At 46.4% G+C, this 16,785-nt stretch overlaps 1 protein-coding gene across 4 annotated transcripts in view; it reads left to right on the forward strand.

The window, feature by feature from the left end:
• Positions 1-16,771, forward strand: part of TXLNG (taxilin gamma) — a 41,644-nt gene extending 24,873 nt beyond the window's left edge. For 3 of the 4 annotated variants that reach the window (XM_004690074.2, XM_012730318.1, XM_012730316.1), the window contains 6 exons: positions 816-1,010; positions 3,945-4,064; positions 5,483-5,557; positions 10,203-10,295; positions 11,868-11,963; positions 12,761-15,875. In XM_004690074.2, the coding sequence (XP_004690131.1) occupies positions 816-1,010; positions 3,945-4,064; positions 5,483-5,557; positions 10,203-10,295; positions 11,868-11,963; positions 12,761-13,042 (861 nt within the window). In that variant the 3' untranslated portion in view covers positions 13,043-15,875. The other variant, XM_012730317.1, reaches the window with a different exon arrangement.
• The last annotated feature ends 14 nt before the right edge of the window (positions 16,772-16,785 follow it).

A 16,785-nucleotide genomic window follows, 5' to 3' on the forward strand; every position in this document is an offset into this window, starting at 1 on the left:
CTGCCACGCCATGTGGTCACCTCCGGGGCAGGCGGGAATCGAACTCATGCGGAAGCGGCTCTTTAGTTTCTTAGTGCAGTGCTTTACCCCGCTGCGCCACCAGGGAGGGCCCTGTGAAGATCTTTTATCACCACTCCTATCCTAGTAAGAGTTGAAAGTCACTTCCAGGGAGTAGGAGGTATGGTCCAGAGAGGAAGCTGCACAGAGAGTTTTCTTGTCAGATTCATTTAAGATGACCCCCGCTCCAGCCCCTTGCCTGGTGTTAAGACTCAGCACTAGCACCACCATGGCCTGAGTTCAGTCCCCAGCCAAGGAGTGACCCACATGGTGCAACAAACCTGTCCTGTCTCCCTGCTGCTCCCCTCAACAGTATGTTTCAGTCGATCTTCCTGTTCTGCTCCCTTCTCTGTCTCTGGTGAATCCGCTCACCCCCGCCCACACCTCTGGCTTACACCCCAGTTCTTCTGTGCAAAAAAAAGAAAAAAGATGACCCTTGTTAACCAGCCAAGAGGGTCTTTGGGAATTTCATGTGGAGGAGCTGACTTCTGGCCAGGCGTCTGGCTTGGCTCTGTGTGGTAACGCAGAGATGGTCACGTAGCCCTTGTTTAATAGCAGGGCCGTTCGCAGCTTTCTGATTGCTCTACTTAGGAATAGCTGGCTTTAAAGTGAGCCTTCTGGTTATAAATGCAGAGAATTATATATAGCTCAGAAGCAACCCTGCAAGGCAGCAGCAAATGAACCCACATTGTAGCAGCTTTGGTGAGCATCTTATCTACAGGTCTGTGCCATTAACAGAAATTGTTTTGGACACTAAGGAAGAAAATATGCAGCAGGCACGGGAGGAGGAAGAAAGACGTAAAGAAGCAACCGCACACTTCCAGATTACTCTAAATGAGATCCAGGCGCAGCTGGGGCAGCACGATGTCCACAACGCCAAACTCCGCCAGGAAAACATCGAGCTGGGGGAGAAGTTGAAGAAGCTCATTGAGCAGTACGCTCTGCGAGAGGAGGTTTGTGTTCCGACAGGTCTCGTTCCTGGCAGGAGCTATTCGCCGCTCCAGGCCATGGGCTGCCTGGGACTTTGTGCTGAAGAGTGGAAGTGGGCTCGCCTGGAAGGACGCTTGGGTCAGCACTCGACGGGTCTGGGCTGAGGCACAGTCTCGTGGCAGCCTCTTACATGCTGCTTGCCTTCCACGGGACGCTGGAAGACTGCACTTCCAGCACACAGAGGCCCCTTAGCCAGACTAGCGAGGGGTGAATGCTTCCGCCACTACGGCGAGCGTCCTGGCCCTGCTGCTGCTCCGCACGTTTCTGCTTTCTCTTTCTTTTTAAATGAGGGTTTAAGGCTGTTTGGGGAGAGAAAAAGAACTTTCTTCTTCATCACTCACACATACACCCATTGAAATAGCTTACTGGAAGGATCCATGGCTGCTGAACTTGGTCACTGGCTCCACCTAAGACTCCTGCCAGCTAGTGCAGAAGTTGAGCGGTGGTGTCTAGAGGAGAAAGCAGACCGGTGGTGACCTGCGTGAGAGGTCCTTGCTGTCACACCTGAGTGGCCAGCGTGGCATCATCCCCGCCCTCTAAGGCAGTAAGAGATGGTCTTTCTGTGTGTGTTCTATCTTTATACAGATTAAATGTTGTTTTTTTTTAATTGTGGCATCTCTGTGGGTTGCTTTATCCAATTTTTAATGCAAACTTTGGAGTGTTACATATAGCCCATCAAAATCTTTTTTTAATTGCGGTAATCTTGGTTTACAGCATTGTGGCTCTGGGAGGTGTAGGCCACAGCCTTCGGGTGTTGTCACCACACCATACCCCACCGCCAAAACACCCCTAGTCCTCCACCAGTATATTGTGCTCCCTCCCACTCTGTTCTCTCTCCCCTCTGGTAGCCTCAGTTCTACAGCCATATTTTTAGGGTTTGTTATCTGTTTGCCTTTACCAAGCCTTTGTTGTGTTCCTCTATATTCCACATGTAAGTGACACCATCCAGTATTTGTCTTTCTCCTTCTGATTCATTTTGCCTAGCAGCAGCATCCCCTAGTTCTAGCCATGTTGCTGCAAATGGCAAGAGTTTAACATCTTTATAGCCACATGTTCCCTTGTGTGCACGCACCACGTCGTCCCGATCCATGTGTCAGATTTGTGTGGGTCCTGTGCTTGGCTCTGGTAAACAGTGCTGTGAGGCGCCCAGGAGTGTGTCTTCCCTCCAGTTAGCGTTTGCATCTCCCCAGCTCCCAGTAGGTCTCCAGCAATGGGACTGCTGGCCCAAGTGGGAGACCCCAGTTCATCTTCTGGGAAACCTGCCTGCCCTTTTCCAAAGGGCTGGACCAGTCCACATTCCCAGCAGCGTGTGTTGCATTTTCTCTGCATCCTCACCAGCGCTTGTTGTTTCTGGGCTTTTCAAGACATGCTGTTCTCACAGGTGTGAGGCAGCATCTCATGGTTACATTTGCAGTTCTCTAACTAGTGGTGAAGAGCATATTTCATGCGCCTGCTGACTAGCTGCGTTTCTTCTTTGGAAAGTGCCTTGTTAGCACTGCAGCCCATTTTTTGATTGGGTTGTTTTCTTTCTGTTGTGTAATATGAGCGCTTTATGGATCTTTGCTATCACAACCTTGTTGGTCGGATGGTGTGGACACATTTTCTCCCATTCCTTAGGGTGCCTGTGTTAGTGACAGGGTCTTTCTCTGCAGAAGCATTTAGTTTGATGCAACCGCATTGTTTGTTTTCCTTGCTGCTAGAGATGAGTTCACAAAGACATCTCTGCAACCTGTGTTGTGAAGTGTAAAAACTTTTAAGATTTTGATATCACTCTACATTTTGCTCTTTTTTTCCTTTTCCCTTCCATTATGGAAAGGTGTGTTCAGCAGGAGAGGGCTCACATCACTAGCTTTAGCAGATGAAGCCATGGTTTCATTTATATTCCCATCCCCTCCCCCTGGGTTATTTTGAAGCAAATTCAAGGTGCCATATTATTTCATTAGGAGATAATTGAGTGGGTACTTCAAAGAGATAAGCATACATGATACCATTTTCACGCCTGAAAAATTAACAATATAGTCATTGTTCAACTTTTTTATTGGCTCTTCTTTAAACAGTTATTTGATAGATCTAAATATAGTCCATCCATTTTATGAACAGAAAGATTCCTTCTCTGTTTTTATTTCTGAAGAGTGAGTTTACCGAAACCTTTTTTGTCCCAGAAAGTAATTTTTTTATTAGATTATAAAGCCTCGATTTTCCTTTGTTGTTTAATGAGTCTGCCTTATCATAGATCTGGGAAATTGGAAAATCAGATGCTTGAATTACATAACTTGTAAGTTGTATTTGAATATTATCAGGTATCCTTTGGTTAGGGCACAGTAATGCTCAAGTTATTTCAGGTAAAGAGAGGCCTTCTATTGCGCTTAAACTTAGACTACCTAGTACCAACAAGCATTCTTTCCTCTCACATGAGGTATTGTGACTGAGAGGTAGCAATTTCTGCATCTGGGAAGGAATGGGCTGGTGACTATTACATGTGAATAACCCCTTAACAATTTCATGTGGATATATGGATCTCTCATCAAATGTCTTAACATGTCCCAAGGTACCAAAGCCTCAGAGAGTGTAAGCACTGCGCTGGCTTCTGCCTAGGGAACTGTGTGTGTGTGGGCTGCAGCTTGCTCTCCTTACCCATCTTTTCCATGATTTCTTGAGACTTCATAGGGCAGAAGCAGCAAGCACATGCAGCTGTAAAGGCATTTGATGCCCCCTGCTCCTGAATTAGGGCAGGGAGAGGGGTAGGAGAACACGGGAGGCGGGCTGAGTTGCTGCATGACTGCAGGCCGGGCCAAGGGGCCTGTGGCAGCTGTGCCAAGGGAAGGATGTTGAGAAGTAAGGGTCGGGTCCCTTGTTGTTTTCATTATGTGATGGCAGAAACTTTACTTCCTCCACAGCATATTGATAAAGTGTTCAAGCACAAGGAACTGCAGCAGCAGCTTGTGGATGCCAAGCTTCAGCAGACGACACAGCTGATAAAAGAAGCCGACGAAAAGCATCAGAGAGAGAGAGAGTTTGTAAGTTGCTTCATTGACTATCGCAGCGTGTCTCACAGCATTGACACCAGTCAGACTTAGTCTCCATCTAAAGTCCACCTGGGTCCTGCTCATTGGTTTTTTTTGCTCAACATTGAGATGCTAGAAAACACTTTGCTTTTCTTTCTGTGTAACTTTATATACAGACGATGCACGGGAGAGAACAAGTTCCCGAAAACACCTCATCACTCATTTGACTTTTCTATGCTTACAGTACTTACTGCACTTCCTAGGTACTGGGCACAGGGTTCAAGAGCTGCACCAGGATTTAGCACATTAAATTTGGCAAATTCATGTCAATACCAAGCTTACCAAACATGGGTCTCCTATATACTGTAACATTTTGTACTCAAACAAGTAACTTGAAAGTAGGGCAACTATTCTGCTTACTCGGCTACATTCTCCTGCTAAGGTCTTCACAGGATGTTGATTCCCTAATCAGCATTGTTCCCCAAAGCATAGGCTCAGATTCAGATTGTATTGCCTGTCAATAATTGTGAATGCAATGGATTCTCACTGGGCATGTGTATTTAACACATGCAATTTAGGCATTTAACAGCCCCCCCCATTGAAAATTTTATGATAATGAGGCCTGTTCAGCATGATGCCAGTAACCTAGGCCCCGAGGCAAGCCTGCAGGAAGGCTCAGATGCATGGGCCTCGCCTCATGATGCGGCCAGGTCTCACTGAGTGTGGGTCCTGAGTTCAAAGAGATTATAGCTTTCAGAGACTGGTCCTACAGCATGTGCTGGCAGGGTATCCCGTGGGTAGCTGAAGAAAGAGCTGTCGTCTCCAAAGTTAAGTGTCGAAGCTTCGTGTACATATGCACGTGCTCACATTATACATCTGTGAGTGCTGGTTGGGCTTTTCAGGGTGTATTTGAACTATATATCCACCTTTGAATTTTGGGGACTGCATTTCATAGCTGCTATGGGGCATCTTCATAGTTTTTCTATAAACCCAAGTGTGTAAAAGAAAACTTCCACCCTTTCTCTCCCCCTTTTAACTGAAACCAGGCCCCTGATCACACTGCTTTGCAGCATGTGCCCTTTCACCCGCTTCATTCTGTCTCTCATTGAATAGAGGGGCCTTTTGAATCACCCATCTGATGTCAAAATTTCTAATGTTCTGATTATTTTCACCTAAAACAACTTGACTCTTACCATTAGGCCTCCTGGGTACTTTTCCTAAGTTGTAGAAGAACATTAGTGCATCACCAGTGTGGACGAGTGGGAGATGAAGACGTAGGGAATCAGCTATTGACTTACTGGGATGTTTTATCGGCAGACATGGTCCTGATGGAACAGCGGGTGGGAGGTGAAGCCTAACCATCTGGTCATTTGACATACTCGTACTTGTAATTACTATTAGTTTTTTGCCAGAATGTTTCTGTTTTCTAGTTATTAAAAGAAGCAACAGAATCGAGGCACAAATATGAACAAATGAAACAGCAAGAAGTACAACTAAAGCAGCAGGTAACTTGACTGTAGGGGATAGTAGAAGAACCTGCTTCATTTCCTACCTACCTTGAATCTCCTCTATGATGCTTTTGTTTGTTCCCAGCTAGAGCCAGATCGTGTGGAATTTTCCTCATTCATTTCCTTGTTCATTTCCTAACACATCCTGATTTGCCTAGAACTTTCCTGGTTTTACCACCCCAAGTTCTGTGTCCCAGGAAACCGAGTAGGTCTGGTGAGCCCTCAGGCAGACTGGAGTCCTTGGTCCTGCTCTCTGCAGTGACCTCTTGCCAACACCCAGGCACTTCCTCTCTTTCTCAATCTGTTCACACATGGGTCAGCTCATTTCCAGCCAAAGAAAAACTGATAAATCTTGACTTTCTTTCATTCCATGTAGTACTAACTATATGGAATTACTGCTTGACTTTTTTGACCTTCAAAACCAAAATGGCAGTTGCACAGAACTTAGCTTAAAATCTTTAGTATGAGCACATAACCTATTTTTTGCACAAAGAACTGGGGTGTAGACTAGAGGTAGGGAGAGTGAGAGAGGATTCACCAGAGACAGAGTGGGGAGCAGAGCAGGCAGATCCACTGAAATCCACTGCTGAGGGGAGCAGCAGGGAGACAGGACAGGTCCGCTGCACCGTGTGGGTCAGCGCCCTGGCCAGGGGTCCAACTTATGCTGAGGGGACATAGTGCTGAGACTTAACCCCTACGTCAGCAAGAAGGCCCATATAACCTGCTAAAACACCATCTATGACCATATGGTTCCACGGCCGGGAGAATGGTGCTGGTGGTGGTGTTAATGGGGGCTTTCCCTGAGGGATACAGCATTAACTGTGGTCACCAGGCTGCACATTAGATCCCAAATGTACTCATAACTGAAAGTTTGTGCCCTTTGGTCAGTGTCTCCCTATTCCAGCCCTGACAACCACTTTACTCTGTGTTTCTAAGAGTTCTAGTTGTAGGTTCTACATCTATGTGAAATCTTGGAGTATTTTTCTTTCTCTGCCTGCCTTACTTCACTTAGCATTATGCCTTCAGGGCCCAAGGTGACAGGATTTCCTTCTTTTTGACAGCCAAGTGATATTCCATTTCTTATGCATTCATCTGTCAATAGATATTTGGGCTGTTTTCATCTCTTGGCTGTTTTAACTAATGCTGCAGAGAGCAAGGGGGTGTAGTAGTTCTTTGACTTAGCAATCTCATTTCCTTTGGTAAACACCCACAAGCGGGTTGCTATCCACCAATTCTGGATTTTTGAGGAACCTGTTTCCCAGAAATGGCACCAACTCACCTTCCCGCAACAGTCTGCCCAGGGTTCCCTTCTGTCCACTCCAGTGTGCTCTCTTTTGTGTTGTCAATAATGGCCTTTCTGTCATTTGTGGGTATTTCCTTTTTCTTTTTTAAAGACTTATTTATGCATACAGAACTGGGGCACAGGTGTGGTGACAGATTGACCAGAGACAGAGTGGGGAGCAGAACAGGCAGATCGACAAAGTACCAGTACTGCTGAGGGGAGCAGTGGGCAGGTCAGGAGAGGTCTGCGCACCCTGTGGGTCACCTCCCAGGCTGGGTTGAATGCACCCTGAAGTGGCTGCAGCTAGCATAGTGCTGCGTCCTTACCCACTGCTCCACCACAGGGAGGGCCCTTTGCAAGTATTTTCTTTTTCCACAGGTTGCCTTTTCGTTTTGTTGGTTGTTTCCTTTGCCGTGTAGAAGCTTTTTCCTTTGATGTGTTATTGCTATTTGTATTGGTCCCTTTATTTTTAAGAGTTTTATGGTTGCAGGCCTTAAAATTTAACAGACTGTCCTTTGCCTGTTCTGTTGTCAAATATTATTTGAGCATGTGTCAATCCTGTTGGCCTGTGTCCTTATCCCAGGTTCATACCTGAACTTCGGTTTGTGGCTTAGTTAGCAATGGGGGAGTGCGGCGCCTCTAGCCTCGCTGTCTCAGGGCTGCTTTGGCTCTTGGGCTCTCAGGGTTCCGTACCAATTTCAGGGTTACTCATCTTCAGTATCTTAGATCATATCTTACAGTACTTGTTGTAAGAGCTTTTCATTTCAGAGTAAATGTATTCCAAATATGTATTGGTTTCGATGCTTTTATAAGTCTGATTATTTTACTTTCTTCTGCTGGCATTTCATTGTTAGCATATAGGAACAGCTTGCTCTTTGTTGGTTTTGTATCCTGAAATTTTATTGAATTTGCTTATTCTAATGGGTGATTTTGTGGGGGTTTTGGTAGCGTCTTAGGGTTTTCTCTCAGGTCATGTCATCCACAGAGACAGTTTTACTTCTTCTTTCTAGTTTGGATGTCTCTTATTTCCTTTCCTTGCCTGTGGTGGCAGCGGAACCTTGTCTTGGTCCTGACCTTGCTCTGACCAGTTTTCCTGGACCTAACTCATTGAGAGCTTTTTCATGTAAGGAAGCTCAGTTTTGTCAGGCTTTCTTTGTCTCTATTCAGAGACTCATATTTTTGTTTTGCCTTCTATTGATATATATCACATTCATTGATTTGCCTGTGTTGAACCACCCTTGCTATCCCACAGATAAATCTCTCCATCATGGTGTAAGACCCGTTTAATGTGCTATTGCATTTGGTTTGCTTGTATTTAGCTGAGAGTGTTTGCATTTATAGTTATCAGGGATGAACCCGAGTTTTCTTGTAGTGAATATCCTTATCTGGCTTGATACCAGATAAAATGCACCTGCAAGAGTTTGAGAAAAATTGGTGTAAATTCTTAAAAAAATTTTTTTTTTGCATAGAAGAACTGAGGTGTAGGCCTGAGGTGTGGTGGGGAGGGGTGAGAGGATTCACCAGAAACAGAGTGAGGTACAGAATAGGCGGATCTATTGAAATCTACTGCTGAGGGTAGCAGTGGAGAGACCGGAGAGGTCTGCTGCACCCTGTGGGTCAGCTGCCCTGGCCGGGGATTGAACTCTCATTGCAGTAGCTGGAGATGGCCTGATCTACGCCACCAGGGAGGCCCTGGTCTAAATTCTTCATTTCAGCTGTGAAGTCACCCAGACCTGGGCTTCTTTGTCATCTCCCTGGTTTTCAGTCAGAACCCCTTAGGTCTATCCTACTGCAACCTGAGTATTCTGCGTGCAAGTGGGGTTAGTAGATGCCATCCCCACCTCAAAGAAAATGCAGGAAACTTCCCTGGTCTTTTTAGACAGGTGAAATGATATGTGTATACTTTCAATTCACCCATTTTTAGTTAACTAAGATCACAGTCTGTTGAGAAAAATTACATTTTAAAATTTTGTTACCTATTCCAGGCCTGTCGCTTCCCAGGCAGTTACTGGCTGCCCTCACTAGGCCACTCATGAATCCTCTGCTTGGCCCACTTCCTTTCTACTCAGATGGCCTTTGCCTTCCTGCTGACATGGGGCAGCCACCTTGCAGTCAATCATCCAGCCTGTGGTCACTCGCAACCCTGCATTCAGGCTTCCTCCCAGTCAGAATTTTCCTTTCCATGCTTCTGTCCCGCCTGGTAACGTGGCCCCTCTGCTTGTCCTGGGCTGCTACCACAGCAGTGCTTTAAGTGGAAAGACATCACTGGTGGTATTTCTTGGCACTTGATGATATTTCATACCTTTCCTGCTTTTCTGTATTCTGTAATCTTGAGCAAAAGACTTTCCTTTTCCTAACAGTTATGACGTTACTGGAGACGTTACTGAAGAGTTCCCACCCCGTCTAAACAAATTCAGCTACTCACATGAAACTTCCCTAACCACCGTGGCCCTACTGCTCCCGCTTCCAAACAGCTGCTCTTGGGGCAGAAAGGGCAACTCCACATTTCACTACTCTGCTTGGCGGTGTTCATCAGCCTTCTCTTCCCACCTGGAGTAACCATTCTCAAGGAGTTAAAAGACAAAATCAGCCCTCCCTGGTGGTGCAGCGGGTTAAAGCACAGCACTGAGAAGCTAAAGCCACTTCAGCATGAGTTTGATCCCCGCCCGTCCCAGAGGTGACCCACATGGTGTGGCAGACCTCTCCTGACCCGCCCGCTGCTCCCGTCAGCAGTGTACTTTGTCAGTGGGCCTGTTCTGCTCCCCACTCTGTCTCACTGTCCCTGAGCCTCTGGCCTGTACCCCAGTTCTGTATGCACAAATAAATAAATCTTAAAAAAAAAAAAAAGACAAAATGATATTTCCACCTCTTCTAGTTTATCACTCAACTATAGGCTGAGTTCTCCTGCTCCCCCGTAACCAGTACATTCATTGGCTTCTGTCTCATTTTCCTTACATTGAGGAAAGAGATGTCATCAGTGCCAAGCTAAGAAATGTATTTTAGAAGAATCCTCCTCTCCTGAGAGCAGTTTTTCAGGTCTATCTATGAGGGGGTAATTCATTAAATGATTGCGGCTTTAATCAAGATGTAACTCTACCATACCCTTCAGTTTCTATGATTGGTGGGATAGCACTGGGAAGGAGTGTACAATGCAGACATACCTGGAGGTGGCCAGAGTCTGTGCACTTGGGCACGTTAGGGACGCCGCCACCTCAGGCGTCCTGGCCTGGATGTGTTCTCGGTCCCGTCTCTCTTACTCGTAAGTCACTTAGGTTCAGCACTCTTGTATTCTTTTAGAACGTCTCAGGGTTGTGAACAGTTTACCTGAAACTCAGAACTTTTCATATTTTTTCCTGGTAGCTTTCACTTTATATGGACAAGTTTGAAGAATTCCAGACAACCATGGCAAAAAGCAATGAACTGTTTACCACCTTCCGCCAGGAAATGGAAAAGGTACTTGCATGTTTTTCGTAGTCTTCTCTACAAGGGAGTGAGTGGTAGAAGCTGCTCTAAGCATGATCACTACTTGGATGAGTTCAGATTCTTATGGTTTCTTCTCATTCCATCTTTCCCATCCTCGGGCAATGTTTGGGCATTTTGCCTCTTCCCTTACCCCCACACAGGTAATGGTCTCTGGCCTGTTAAAACTCTGTAGTATTTAAAGTGAATTCCTCTACTAAATATGGTAGAAATAAAGTGTGTTCATTTTTGTTTCTTGTCCTTTGTTTTAAGCACATCAAATGTCTCCCCAGCCCCCCAAAGGCTGTGTCTTCAGAGATCAAATCATTTAAAGATACCCAGGCCCAGGCCCACACATGCTCAGAGTCTTACAGATGTACACGTTTACACTGGTGTTTCTACCCTCTAGTGTTTTTTCTTTTAATTATGCTCCCACAGGATCTCCTGCCAGCCAGTGCTTTGGCTCGCTTCACCTCTCTGCCAGCATTAAGGGGACAGATCTTGACATCAGAGAAATAGAACACACACATGTATCTATCTAGCCTTACTGACCACATTCCCCTTAAAACGGGGACTTTTAAAGAATGGCCTGCCCTCTGTGGCCAAGCTCTGCCTGTTTCTAGAGCTTACAAAGTGGCTGGGGCTGGTGCCCTGGGTGCAAGTGCCACTTGCTTCAGATAAAGTGACTGTGGACGAGATACTTAACTTTTCCATTTCGTCCTCAAAAAAAAAATAACCTTCATAGAGCATTTCAGAAATGGAGCGTTTCGGTGCTCAGATGACCACCAGCAGGTGTAGACCCAATAATCTGGAGAATTCAGGGAGCAGCACATTCATTCTATAAATCCCCTCAATCTGGTGGCCAAGGCAGGGCCCCACCTGGGCACACCAATGGCAGAGTTGATGGTAGCACTGCTGGGGGCTATCCTTGCAGATAAGCCTCTGGCCTGTAATCCATTCCTGTGAGCCAGCCTCCAGAGACCCCCCTGTCCGCGCTCACCCGGCACCTCCCAGGCTCGCCCTCCCGTCTGCCCCACTCCACTTGCTCTGGTCTCCTTTCCTTCCCAGCCCTTGGCGAGAACTGGGGCACAGGCAGCAGGGCACAAAGGGGTCTTGAACACAGGATGCACTGACAACAGAGAAGCCTCATTGGAAACTTGCATAAGCTGGGTGCTTGGGGCGTGGGTTTAAGAAGGTGCCCCTCATTTTTGGAACCATTTTCTTGAGGGTGATAAGGATGAGCAGAGTGGAATGAACTACTTTACCTCTTCTTTGGTCACGGGAGTACTTAAGTTATGCTGCCTCAAGGCGGGCACTGTACCTTAACCATCCGGTGCTGCAGGCCCTACCCTGCCACTACCAGACAGTTAATTTAGTGGGCAGACAGCTCACAGACTCAGTCTCCATCCAGCGTGGAGAGGCCTGATGGCCCAGACATTCTCAACTCCGACACCCCGCTGGTTCCTGGCGCAGCCCTGGTTAACCCTCTAAGGCAGGATTTGCTAGTGGGGGTAGAGATAAGAGATGGAACTTCAAATTTACACTTGCAATTGTGTCGAATCACAGATGACGAAGAAAATTAAAAAGCTGGAAAAAGAAACGATAATCTGGCGCAGCAAGTGGGAAAATAACAACAAGGCGCTTCTGCAGATGGCGGAAGAGGTAAGGTGGTTTCCCACAACCAAGGTGTGTGTGTGGTGGGCAGTTAGGTGCCTCCCCTCACTGGGAGGGGCAGGGTGGTAGCTAAGCTACCCTGGGGTGTCTGGCAGAAGTCGGGGGCTGGAAAGTGCCCCAGACAAGAGCTCCACTTCCTCCTACCCTGCTGCTTGGCCCAGGCTTGTGTGGGGGAACTGGAAAGCACCCAGGTTTTGCTCCCCCAGCAGTGGCTGCCCAAACCTTCGCTGGCGTTCCTCTGGCCAGGTCTGCGCTGCGATTGGAGATGCTGTCTGAAAACAGCAGCTGGCGTGCAGACCCCCGTGCACAGGGAGGACCTCCGCTGCCTCTACTGGGCCTCCACAGAGGTGCCAGCACTCCACCAGCCTCACAGCTGAGCGAGTGCAGGCACTGAAACAGTGTGTGAATGTTCTCATTTAAAAACTGGTAGAAGACATGTCTGTAGATATGAGTTCTGGTTTTAAGTAGGCTTTTCTAGTTTATCTGCTAGGGTTAGCGATTGGGTTTTGAATTTTAGTATTTCATCAATCCAGAAATTGGAAAAGGTGAAACTATGTATTTTTTAAGCCCAACAGGGAGTTAAATTTTGTCAACCTAGAACAAAAATGTAGTCCATGCCACAGGTGTTGTGTGCAGTTGTTAGCCAGGGCTGGGTGTCTGAAGCAGCAGAACGTGTCTCAGAAGGGTGAAAACAGACATTGCTGATGCGGCTCAGGTTTCTGTGTGTCTGGGACTGAATTCCTATCCAGAGGTTATATAAACTTCCACCTTTTTTTCCCTCACAGAAAACTGTCCGAGATAAAGAATACAAGGCTTTTCAAATCAAACTGGAACGGTTAGAGAAGCTGTGCAGGGCTCTTCAAACAGAAAGAAACGAGCTCAACGAGAAGGTGGAGGTCCTGAAGGAGCAGGGCTCTGGGCGGGGGGTGCCTCGGCCCTGTGCTGCCCCGGGCTCCCCTGCCCAGCCAAACCCTGCTTACCCTCTGGTCGGCACCCCGTGCCCCCCAGAGCCCATGCCCCAAGCCGGGTGCACGGGTGCAGGCACGGGCATCGAGTCAGTTGACTGAGATAAAGTGTGATTGCTGTGTGGAGAGCTCTATTTTGTGTATAACTTTCTCTGTTAGTAGTTAACTATTGGTTTTGTGGTGAAGATTTTCTTACTTTTTCTACCATATCTGTATTTTCTTAGAACTACTGGACTTCTGTGGTACAGGAGGCTGCTTAGCCCTTTGGATAGTTTTACTCTGCATTTTCCTCAGCTGTGTTGCACATCTGCCTCGGTTCCCTTCATTGGAATGCATGTGGTCATGGCGTGTCCTCCTCCCTGCTCCTTGTCTAGAATTATCCTAATTAAAATTTCACTCAAGACAGGACTGACCATTACAAGGGAACTTTGTTCTGACAATGGTCCCTTGATGGGAAAATACTTCAGGATCCTGGCCCCCATTAATAATATTCAAAAAAAGAAGTCAACATTATTAGTTTTCCCTAATAGACCGTTTAAATGCCAAGTAAAAATAAAACTCTTGTTGGGTCAGAAAGAAGCATAGAATATTCAATTCCAATTAGGCCACTTGGTATTTCTACATTTGACAAGCTGACATGGCCACAAGCCTTGAGTTCCTACAAGCTTTGGCAGAAGGCAGGCAGGAAGCTGTGAGTCGGGAGCAGCAGTGCAGGCAGGCAGGTCACCGGGCAGGCTGAAGGCTCAGACCTTCCTAGTGAAGCCATTCTGCTTCGGCTTCAGGATGTTAGAGCCACTGGTGAGCCTGGGCCCCTGCCTCCACTGCAGAGTGCAGGGGCTGCCCGCTTCCACTTGGCCCGTCTCCGCTCCCTACAGGCAGCAGTCATGCTGGTCATAAGATGAGGGCAAGTTCCTGCATTGCCTTCACGAATCCTGAGTCTCTCCGCTGCCTCCTTGGGCCATCGTCAGTGTCCACCTGTCAAGTCCCAGCAACTTCTCCAGGTTTTAAAAAAGGGAATCTGGTTATGACTAGTGCCAACTAAAACCGGTCTCATTTCCCAGTTGGGACTAGAACCAACATCTTTAACTTTGGGGAAACGTGGCAGAGTGTTTAGTCAGAATCTGTTACTTATCTTTTCGCCTATTTCTCACACTTTTCTTACTGTCACTTGTTTTGAAGAAAGGAAAAACACCAGTATTACCAAGGTCTGTACACTTGGAAGGGGGAGCTTTCACAACCCAGCACACCACCTGAAGTAGTTCAACTGATTCCCTTTGTTCTTTGCGACAATATGGCTAAGTTGAGAGACTGAGGAGGTCTGATTTGTCCCTGGCATAACTCGCATTGAGATACTTTATGAAAATTAAAAGGTCCTATTGGAACCTATGATAGCACATTCCACCAAGCAAAACTATCCAACAGACACCTCTTAAATTACTTACTGCATTGAACAATTTCCACTCCGTCCAGTTAAATAAAAGGGTTTTTATCCTGCTGACACACACTAAACTGAGAAAGAATTGAAAACTGTCCAGTAGATAGGAAACAGCACCTGGAGTGGAGGATACTGTACTACCAGGCTTCCATCATTGGTCATGTTAACCAAGGGCCAGATGGCAGAGGAAAATAAATCCACAAAGTAGGTTATCTGATTAATTACTCTTGTCAAAACGAGTCAGAGGCAAAAACAAACATCCCTCCCCTCCAATAACCTCTCATAAATACCCCCTTCAGCTACTTAATGAAATATTGGACTCATTTCCCTGAGGAAATGAAGGTATATTGCAAATTAAAACTACTTTAAAATGAGGACTAACAGTCCCATTTCACAACAGCTCTGCTGGGTGTCTGGCTCTCAACAGAGCGCTCTTCAGCCATCGTAGCCGCCTCGTTTCTTTGTGGTGCTTGTCCTGTGTGGAGGATTGTAAACCTTGGGCCTGTTGCGTATTTTCAAGGGCTTTCCTTAGCCATGTGACTCAGTCCTTGGCCTGCTGCTTTTGGCTTACTGTGTATTTTTAGCTAGATGCTGTCATGTATTTCAAGGATATGGATTCTGTGTGGGATGTGTTTGGTGTCCTTTCAGAATCTTCCCACCCATTACCCTGTGAATAAAAACACATGGGACCCCCCGCCCCCCAAGGAGGCCCTCGTAAAGCAACCACCTCACCAGCCCAGTACTGTGGCTTTGTAGCACGCCCTGTTATCTACCATATTCTAGAACACTGTAACGCTACTAGGCTGACCCAGAAAAGGTTAAAATGTCCACTTCACTTACATTGCATCTGTCACACCATCACGTGCTCTTGGTGTATTTAAGAGTGGCAGCAGACACCCAGGAAGAAACTTGGGTCTTGGGTAACGGACCAGTTCATTCGTAGAGTTGTAGGAGAACATTACTTGGTCTTCAGACCAGTCTTTTCAGTTATGTATGCAACTGCCTTTATCACACCTGGCTATCACAATTCAATTCTCAGGTGTTGCAGAAAAATCTACCTCTTTCAGACTGTAGATGGAAATAACTGTGAAAAAATGATGCAGATATCTTCTAGTTTGTGCTAAACACACTGCTTTATTTTTACAGCCCACGTCTTTCATGAGGATACGAATTGTTAAGAGGCAGTCTTGTTTTGCTTTTCAAAGACATTTTGTAGAGATTTTTCACTAATGTGAATCTGATTTTATCTACTCGATTCTGTATAGATGAAGTAAATATGTATGATATATTTAACAGCTTCTGTGGAGTTTGTTATCATGTGACCTTAATTGTGGTAATAATCAAGTCAAGTTCAAACAGCTGCAGTCATCCGGGTTCCTTAGGTCCCAGGCAGTCTCCACCATCCTGCCCTTTTAACGAGGGGCAGCCCGGCCATCCGTGGGCTGGGTGGCTGATCTGTTTCCTGCTGCAAGACTCATTAAGTACCCTTTTTCTGAACCTTTAAAATAGATCTAGAAAAAGTCTACATTCTAACTGCAGCTACCGCCAAAACGTTAAGAAACTGCCAGGACTATGGATTTCTCCAGCCGCGGCTGTTTGCAGCACTGCACAGTGTGCCTACGGAAGCGCCTATGGAACAAGCACGTGTGGGTGCCCCTGACGTGGAGCAGTAAGTATTTGAAGCGCCTGTAACGAGCGCGAGGGGCCGGTTTTGTTGTCGGGTATAGTAGGCCCATCTTGCCCCAGATGTTGACCTGTGCCATGTAAGCAACCAACTGCTCACTCTCTTGGGGAGAGATCCAACATTCAAAGCTGCCCAAGTTAAGACGCAAACACAGCATGGGTCAAGTGATGTGAGTTAAGGTCGTTCTAGGTCTATGCATCACAAACCATGAAGTACAGACGCCTCACTTCTCAGGTTTAGAGTGGGGTTCTGTCACATATCCTGGAAAGCTGGTCAGTCCTCAACCAGCATGCACAACGGCCTCCTCACTTATAAAAATGAGTCAAATAAGAAACTGGGGAGAAAGACTGTACCCTTGTCTGGTCAAGAAAGGGATAGACATATGGCCAGACAGACACACCCCCTCCCTACCCAGGTTCTGTAAAAATAAAACAAAGTTTATTTTAAAACTTTATTTCTGCAAAGCCAATCAAGAAGTGTTGGAGGGGGGGGAAAGTGTAAAAGTTAACTCTTGCATATCTGGGAACAGCAAGCACTTAGTTTGAGAAAACATTGACTTAAAATAGTTGAATCAAAGGCAGTACCCTGCTAACTTGTATTTTAAAACAACTGTGATGTTCTTCCTTAAGCAACATTCCTTTCTTCCCTAAAAGCTACAATATGATACAGTACGCAACAGCTCACTGGAAAGTGCTAGAATCAGAAGTAAAGAACGCCATTTGCCAT

This window comes from Condylura cristata, unplaced genomic scaffold, assembly GCF_000260355.1.
Source record: "Condylura cristata isolate star-nosed mole 26May11 unplaced genomic scaffold, ConCri1.0 scaffold00027, whole genome shotgun sequence".
NCBI classification, from domain to species: Eukaryota; Metazoa; Chordata; class Mammalia; order Eulipotyphla; family Talpidae; genus Condylura; species Condylura cristata.